Here is an 8,855-nt window from a genome sequence, read left to right as displayed (position 1 = left end):
CTAAGGCAGAGAACAATAGAGAGAACACCCAACTTTGACTTTCCACATGCACATAAATACACACACACACACACACACACACACACACACACACACACACACACACACACACACACACACACACACACACACACACACACACACCTCTCCAGGTTCTATGAGGAGATGGCTAGTTTTAATTATACATTTGACACACTCCACAATCACCTAGGAAGAGAATCCCAAAAGGGATTGTCTAGATCAGGTTGGGCGTAGGGGTGCCACTGGAAGAATGTCTTGATTCCATTAATTGGTGTTAAAAGACCCAGTGCCCTGAGGGCAGCATCATTCCCTGGACGTGGGTCCCAGACTGTATGAGAATGGACGAGGCGCACATGATTGCACTCATGTCTCTCTCTTCTTAGGTGTGGATATGATGTGATTAGCCTTCGCAAAATATGATGTGATTAGCCTTCGAAAAATCTTGCTGCCTTGACTTCCCTGCTATGATGTATGACCCGGGGATGCTATGATGCATGACCCGGAATTGTAAGCTAACATAAACCTGTGCTCCCTTCAATTGCTTTTTAGCAGAGTATTTTATCACAGCAACAGAAATAACACTATGATACAGGCCCTTCAATGCAGTCTTCTCAAGATTTAAGCAAAGTATTGTCATTAGATTTTTTTTTTTTTTTTAGAGAAACCTAATAAACTTGGAGCATATGGCTGGTCATGGCAGTGCTAAGACGAACCACCAGAGTCACGCAGTTCTGTAAACAGGTCCTACAAATCACTATGAGGATTAAATAAGATAACACAAAAGCAGTCCCTGGCACAAGGGCTAGTCCACGAGGAATGGCTAAAATCATTGCTAGTTTCATTACTGTCCGTGCGTTGCACATTTCCCTCTTACATTGAGCTCAGCGGAGACAGATGGTGGCATTCTGGCTCCTAGGGAACTGGAGCCTCTAACCCACAGCGTTCGGCAGCATCCAAAGAATTTGAATGGTCTGCTCTGAGGGTTCACCAATCTTGGAGTTCTACTGCCTCCACCCCAACCTCGTTCAGGTAGATCAAGACGCTGAGGTGGGCACAGTAGACAAGCTTTAACCCTAAATCCTAACCGCATTGTTCCTCATTGTAACCTAACCTTCATTGAAAGCATGGGTAAAGAGGCATCGGCAGCAACGGCAACCGCAAAAGCAAGAGAGAAAGCAGCTGACACTGAGAGCCTTGTGCCAAGTCCCGGACCCACGGGGAGTCGGCCGTGATTATAGTGGTAAATAAACAGAGTTGATGACTATGCTGGGCACTGGACCCTGCCAGAAAGGGACAAGGGAACGAGGATCCTCGTAATTACACTAGTGCCAGCTCAGCTCTCCTGAGGTTCTCCACAGCCGACTTGTCTGTCCCCAGGCTGGGTCCTGCAGCAGCACCTGTTCCAGAAGTAGTTTGGCAAGCCAAACCAAGGATGATTCATGCAGGCCACCTGTAAAGGAATGTGATGCCTAACAACCTGTGCAAAACTCCTAATTGTCTTAATTCACTTGGCGCCTCTCGCTGATGGGTGCTAACGTGGAGTAAAAAGACCATTGCCTGCTGATGGGGCTTTATCCCCCCACCCCGTAATTTACCACTGCGAGAAACTGGGGCCATTTGAAAAACCCAAGCACCATATTTTCCTCCACAAACTCATTTTTAGTATCACTCTGTTGGCCCCTCTATCCACCCTGGTTGTAAACATTTTCCTTTCTTGGGCTTTTTCAGCGGCTCCTTCCCTGCTGCATAATTTGGGTTATAATTATTTTCTCATTTTCCACTCCAGCTGGCACTCGTCTTGGTTGCTTCCATCGCGTATGTCTTTATAATGTCACACTGTTGTGGCCCTGGCTTATTTCTAAACCCCGAAAAGGTGGCCCATCCTCACGCCTCTTGGAAAAGTTCTCCTGATGACTTCCCATGAGTCTCCACTGTGCGGTGACGGTACAACGAGCCAACAGCACACAGCTGCGCGGCATTGCAAAGAAAAGGCAGGAAAGCCATCGCGCCTTCTGTTACTACTAAAAAACAAAGGTGGGTGACAGAGCAGAAACACGTGATGAGAGGGCCCCGTGAGTCAAACACCTACGGCGTTTTCCTGCTGCACTGCCAAAGTCAAAGGCCAACTGCCATTTAGGACTTCCATAAATAAGACACCTTCGAGACCAAGAGTTTATTCTGCTTCTGTACCTATGGCCCCTAAAAGGACATAGTGGCCCATTGTTTTATCCCTGAAGATGTGGGGGGTGGGGGGAATGTTTGTGACAAAGCTTTACAATAAAATAATAAACATTTTACCCTTTTTGTCCGACAATGTAAGTTACCAATATGCTAACTTTCAAAATTCTCTTTCAGGTTTTCTTTCTTTTTATGTCAGTAGACATTACTAGGGAAACCAAATTATATAACTGAGTACTAACCAATGCCAGTGTTCTGCACTCTGTAAGGAATCAAGCTTATACAATGACTATTCAGATGATTTATAAAGAGTAGCCTAACAATGTACTTGAGAATGACTGTTCCTGCACCTAAGTTGACGTTTTAAAAAAGAAATTAAAGGAGACACAAGTAATGTCGCCAACTCTTTCATCAAAATTTGTGTAAAATTGGGCTGAGAAGATAGCTGAGTGTGGAAAGGCATACTTGCAGCACTCGAATACACACCCAAAGCTGGATGTGGTAGCATGTGCATCTACCATCTCAGTGTGCTCTGTGGGGAGTTGGAGCCTGAGACAGGAGAACATGCTGAAGTGTAGAGGAACTGTGTCTCAAACAAGGTGAAAAGGATAGGACCGATATCTGAAGGGTATCCTCGGCACCCACACACACGAACAACAAAAAGCAGCCACACATCATGTATCCCTACACGCACCACCTGCTACCCAATCAACAATGTCCGCAGTGAATCCCAGTCTCACAGGGAAAAAAGATTAATTACGTAGGTGTTAGAATAGTTTACTTATGGGCAAAAAGGGTTAAAAACAAAGTAAACTTGATCCAGACAGTCCCTCAATCCTTACAAGACAAGTTGTTTTTCCTTCTTCTTTTTAAATTATTTTGGGGTACTGGGGCTTGAACCCAGGGACTCACACAGGCTAAGCTACATTGCCAAGATGCAGTGGGCACATCCAGATCTCGGGTCTTAAGGGCTCCTGTCTTGGCCCCCCCACCTTGTAGGCGGGAGAGTTACCAAAGCCTCACTACACCAATCCTAGCATTTATTTTTTTAAGAAAAAGGCTACTGTCTTTTGTCTTAAGAACTAATTTTAATTTTAACTACAATTACACACACTGGCATAATTTTATAGATAATAACAACTAGAAACACCAATTAGGTCTGCAACTATTTTTATTAATTTTACTTTTGCACTGAGCAGCACTTTTGGGGTACAATGAGATCTTTTAATTCAACGAGAAGAACCATTTTAACTCCTAAGTTAATTGAACCAAAGAACTATGTTAGTTGGGAATTTAGGGGTGTACATCATGAAACTCAAACTTGAATCAACTGAGGCAAGAGATTTTAGGAGAATAATTATGCATCTCGTGTTTCATTGACAGCAAGGCCTGGAGTCCATGACTACATCCAGCGAGAAACCGAGACACCCTTAATGCTGGCCACATGGAGGGCGTGGCTGGAATCCAGGCACTGGTAATTCTCCGTTTCATAAGTCAGAAGAATACTGGATTGACTACTAGATGGATCAAAAATAAATAAAGTAAAAGCAAGCACGGATTCTGCAAGTCTGCACAAAACTACAAATGGAAGGTAATAAGGAGGCAATGTGCAAGGCTAGGTAAGCTGGCGGTAAGGCAGTCTTTAATGCTTTGGGTTTTCAACTCCCCCTTTTTCTCTCCTCTCATCCTTCTTCCCCTTCCTCCTACTAAAACAATAACCAGTCAGTCCAATGGATGAATATTTTTTAAACTTCAAGAAATGTCTCTCTCCCCTTTCTTAGATTCTTTTTCCCCCCACTTCCTCCTTACACCTAAGTTTTTGCTGGACAGAATGTCCCTCAGAGCACACATACAGCGGGGCTAGTGTTGTTAATGCTAGAATGGTTTCAGAGTCGCTTGTGTTATGGTGAGGTTCGGGACTGCTTCAGAGATGCGCGCTTGGGCTTTCCACTATGCGTTTCCACACTCCGGATTCATGGCATCGTCTTCCGGGCTCTGGGATTTGGATGCACGCTCCAGGTCCTGCTGCTTCTTCAGCTGCTGCATTTTCGTGTTTAAATCCAGTAAAGTTCGGGCCAGCTGATGGTTCTGGAAACGCAATTCCAGCTAGAAGAAAAAAGGAAAAGAAGAAAAAGGAGGGATTTTATTAGTTTGAGATAATAGATCAAATGAAACTGCTCTCTGACTGGACATGAGAAATAAGGAGTAGGTAGGAAAGGAAAATAAGACAGAAAGAAAGATGTATTTCTCATCTTATTCTCCCTTTCTGACTGTTGGCTCTGGCTATTAAAGTAGCTTTTTCTACAACAAGGTAAAAATCCAGATAAATAAATAGCTTTTGAAATGGCCTTGAAATGAAAACAAAAACAGCTGATGCACAGAGCTGTCGGTGTGAAAAATACCTATGCACCGAAGGCTGTTTTCAGGCAATGGCGTGTGATCACAGTGAAATCATTTATCTTTATGAGCTTTCTGAGCCACAGGATAACTGCCTGGGGCCACCTGAGTGCTCAGGATCTGGGCCCATTTACTTGATTACTTGTCATTTCAAGTTTTCAGGATTTTAAATGGCCTCCCTGCTGGGTAAAAACATATAACGACACCTCAGAGGCACATGTATAGTTATGTGTCCTTATACAATCTAACACTTTTCCCCTAGAACAAAGCCTGTTATATATTGAGGCTGATTCATAACCTCCTCCAACAGGAATTTATGAGGCCCTCATGTGTTCAAATAAAATTTAAAAAATTACATCTCCAAGGACAGGTTACTTAGGAGGCAGTCCACCAACAAAGTGTGGTCCAGCCATATGATAACCTAAAGCTAAAGAGCAACTATTTGCATATTCCATCAACTGAAGTCATGCTTAATGCAGTTTGTGAAATAATGTTTTCTGTGTACCGCCCTCTATGAATTCATCCACAGTAGCCCTCAGGATAAACTAGGGCACTGTAATAGTAAACTGGAAATACTGCATTGGTGAGTCCTCCTCAGTTTGCAAAATAAAATATTAGGCCGGGGTATCTTTTTATTTTCCTCTGATGTTTATTTTTTTATTCTTTTGCACTTGGAACTCTTACGTCTCTGGAAGCAAGAACTAGAAATGTTAGAGACAGCCATCCAAGGCACCCAGCAAACAAACAGAAACAAATCATACAGCCATTGCCACAAACAGCCCCCATAATCCACCCCAAGACTGTCCTCTGATGTGTTCCTCAGGCCCTGCCTTTCGAGCTTCATTTCCTAGCACTGTCTCCATGCCGGCTCCTATCACAGGTGGTCAGACACCTTGCTGGCCTCCAAGGAAATGCTGTGCTGAGACATACCTTCATCCTTCCCCTCTGTTCTAAGACGCTCTTTGCCAGTTCTCTTTCCATGGAATGCAAATAAACATCAACACTTCCAGGAAAACCTCTTGTAATCATGGCCAGGCATGGTTGCCTCTCAGACATGCTTCCACAGCATTCTATTGACATGTCTCTGATAACATACAGACAACACCATACTGATGCTGCTGAAAGTGGAATTCGGCTGCTCCTTAGTGACGCCATTCTCAGTTACGAGCGCACTGCCTAGGCATCCATGGGACGGTCTGGGTGTCCTTGTTAAAAGACACAGTGAATGAAGGGATGGATCAGGGAGGTGAAGGGTGTCTGTCCTCCATCGTGCCGAGCATCAAGGGGGAAAATGATTGATAATGATTCACCCATCTAAGTAAAGCATGTGTAATTCACACTTATTTGGGAAACCCAAACACTTGTGTTTTTTACACTTCTTTCATCATGGATCCCTTTGAGAGCCTTATGAAAGTCCCAAAACTTCTCTGAGGGATGAACAAAAAAGATTACATACAGAGGAAACTTTAGATTTGACTCCAGAAATCCAGTCCAAGGACACAGAAATTAACGACATCGTTGGTAAACTAAACAGAACATAATATACATAACATGACTGACTGCTCATCATTGTCCCTTACATAAACTCCGTTGTAATTCATGATGTCTGTGCATTCCATACATGGGAACTCTAATTCCCATAAAGATCTAGCTAATGACCCAGATCAAAACTGCTTCTAGTAGTGATGATGCTGAGCTAAGTATCATCCACTCCTCTGCTTCTTTTTTAGATCAGGTACATGGACTAGGGAGTTCCTGAAGATAGGGACCAGGACCTACACTCCCAGAAAATAGCAACTGTCTATGTGTAAAATGCCCTGCTTCCTGTCCAGAAATTCTAACTTCCTTTTCAATTTTTTTTTCCCATTTCTTTACTTGTGCATGCTTCTGTTTGCATGTGTGAGTGCATGCATGCTTGTACCACAGTGCAGGTCAAGGAATGGGTTTTCTCCTGCCTCCTCCTGGGAACTGGGGATTGAACTCAGGTCTTCAGGCCTGTCCTCAAGAGCCTCTAAAGCGCCATCTTGTTGACTCAATCTCAAGTCTTGGTATTTTCTTATTTGTCTTTTCAGGCACAATTAGTTTCCAAGACCTATAATAATTATGATAATAACAACAGTCAATAAAGTGCATATGGCCTAGGCATGTCATATAATATTATCTCATATAATTACAGTCATCTCATGAGATTATCTCTACATTACAGATGAATAAACAAACTCAAGTCTACTAATTCACATTCTCCAAAGCTGTAGGGCCAGCAAGTATTAGCAGAGCCTGTAATTCCTTACCTTCTCCGACCCATAACACATTTCTTGCCTAAACCTCCTATTGATGAAGCAACTTGTTGGAATGCTAAGGTTAAAGGTGCCTTAGAGCTTGTCCAGCATGACTTCGCTATGAGTCATCAACAGGTGGGGGAAGGGGGTGACATGTCTCCAAGTAGCAGCATAGAGTTTTCGGCCAGGCCCAGGCATCCTGGCCCACAGCATCAACCTCCTGGTGTGCAGGGAGGTGGTTTCACCAGGCAACAAGGCGGCCTCCTCATCCCCATTGGGCTTCTTAGATTCTAGATGAGAACCAGGTGCTCCACATAATACCGCTAGATCAAACATAATGCATTCCTTATCAAATTCAGATCGCTAATACGGTTAAATTGGATTTACTATCATGTTGCCCTTCTTAAAACCAGAAATGTAATCGATCACCCGCTGAGGTTTCTTAACTGTGTTCTGCAGGAGTGGGTAGTTGTCGCATTCAATGCAGAGAACTTTACAAGTCTCCATTACGCAACATTCATAGGCGTCGCCATTTTAAAGTCTGAGTTCTTTATACTTGTGTCCTTTTCAAATTGCCTAATTTAATTTTTTCATTTAAAAAAAGTCATCTAAAGTATCTACATACACTCCTTCCTGTTAAACGCCCAGTCCTTTTCTGAATTCTTAGCAAGGGATAAAATAAAAATAATAGGCATGACTTAGAGTTTCTTTCTGATGCACTCATTTTATCCATCTAGGTTGTCGGTTTCATTGAAACGTCCGTCTCCTCACGCTCAACATATTCAGACTAAGAGTTTGCTATGGGGAAGCTTCTAGATGAGAGGATAGAAAACTACAGAAACGGACTGGGGAGGGGCTCCTCTCCCGAGTCTGGGCCAGTCCCTGAACTGTAGGCCAAGCCCTGCTCCATAGAGTTGTGACCCAAGGAGGCCTCAACACCCACCGAGTCTCCAGGAAATCAGGCGCCCAGGAGAGATCCCCCACCCCAGCAGCAAGCTCGCGGGCCCCCCCCGCCCCGGGGGGGGGGGGGGTCCTCCTATGGGCTACGCTGGGCTCTGGAGTGCGAACCCTCGGTTCCCGAGTGCGAGCCCCGCCGCGCAGCCCGCGCTCACCAGCTCCGCGCGCAGCCGGGCCAGCGCGCACTCCATGCGCGCCCGGGTCCGCTCCTCCCGCGCTGCGGCCGCCGCCGCCGCCACCGCCGCCACCGCCTCCCGCGCGCGCCTCGCTCGCCCGCGTGCCGCCGCCCGCTGGAAGGCGCGCTCCAGCTGTCGCCGGAGGTGATCCAGCACCGGGCTGGACGCCCGGACCTGCTCCTGCGCCTCGTTGCGCCAAGTGCCGCAAGGGATGCGGCGCACCGGATGAAAGGCTGGGGACCACAGGGCAGCCCTGCCCGAGACCCCGTGGAGTCCCCGGGACATCCGCTGTCTGAAGTGGCTGTAGTCACCCAAGCCCATCGCGGTCCTTTCTGCGGCGTTCTGACTGGGGATTTGGTTGCAAGTTGGAGCTTTTTTAAAGCCAGTCGGGGCTGGGCGGGGGCAATTAACGGAACAGGCAGGACCCTGGCTGTGGACGCTGTTACTGTCCGGCCACTCAGAGCGCTGCTTTGCTTCTTGTCCATCTCTTGTCTTCTCTGCCTCATAGCAACAAGGGAAGGAGGTCTTGTGACTAGAGGTTCCTACTGGATCGTTTCGTGTTTCGTTTTGTTTTTTCCCAGCTCCTTAGAACTCAGGCTTTGAGAATGGATGGAGACTGGAACATTCAACCCATGCAGGTGGAAGCCGAGGAACAAGCTGAAGGTTTGCAGGGCAACAAAGGATATTTGACACAAAGTGTTCCCAGTTACCTTATTTCTTAGTACTGTGCACTTTTCAAATAGTTTCTGGCTTTTTAAACTTTTAACACTGCGCCAGGTGTGATAGAAAGTCTAGATGCCCCCTCTGATCCCCTATCCCCAAGAACTGCCTACAGCCCAGAGGGAGA

At 45.7% G+C, this 8,855-nt stretch overlaps 1 protein-coding gene across 1 annotated transcript; it reads right to left on the bottom strand.

Annotated features, from left to right (window-relative positions):
- Window positions 1-3,337: 3,337 nt before the first annotated feature.
- Window positions 3,338-8,493, bottom strand: Aard (alanine and arginine rich domain containing protein). Its single transcript, XM_036208482.1, has 2 exons — window positions 7,988-8,493; window positions 3,338-4,305 (listed from the first exon to the last, which is right to left on the bottom strand). Exons 1-2 carry the CDS (start codon window positions 8,327-8,329, stop codon window positions 4,150-4,152), a joined length of 498 nt encoding a protein of 165 aa, XP_036064375.1. The 5' UTR covers window positions 8,330-8,493; the 3' UTR covers window positions 3,338-4,149.
- Window positions 8,494-8,855: the final 362 nt, after the last annotated feature.

The sequence above is a fragment of the Onychomys torridus genome, chromosome 16 (genome assembly GCF_903995425.1).
Source record: "Onychomys torridus chromosome 16, mOncTor1.1, whole genome shotgun sequence".
Classification (NCBI taxonomy): domain Eukaryota; kingdom Metazoa; phylum Chordata; class Mammalia; order Rodentia; family Cricetidae; genus Onychomys; species Onychomys torridus.
The sequence above is the reverse complement of the archived record's forward strand: the minus strand, read 5'-3'. Positions and strand labels throughout refer to the sequence as shown.

Coding starts and splice junctions, on each gene's coding strand:
- Aard (XM_036208482.1), bottom strand. CDS start 8,329: ATGGGCTTGGGTGACTACAGCCACTTCAGACAGCGGATGTCCCGGGGA. Junction 4,306..7,987: donor CCCGGCTGCGCGCGGAGCTG/GTGAGCGCGGGC, acceptor TTTTTCTTCTAG/CTGGAATTGCGTTTCCAGAA.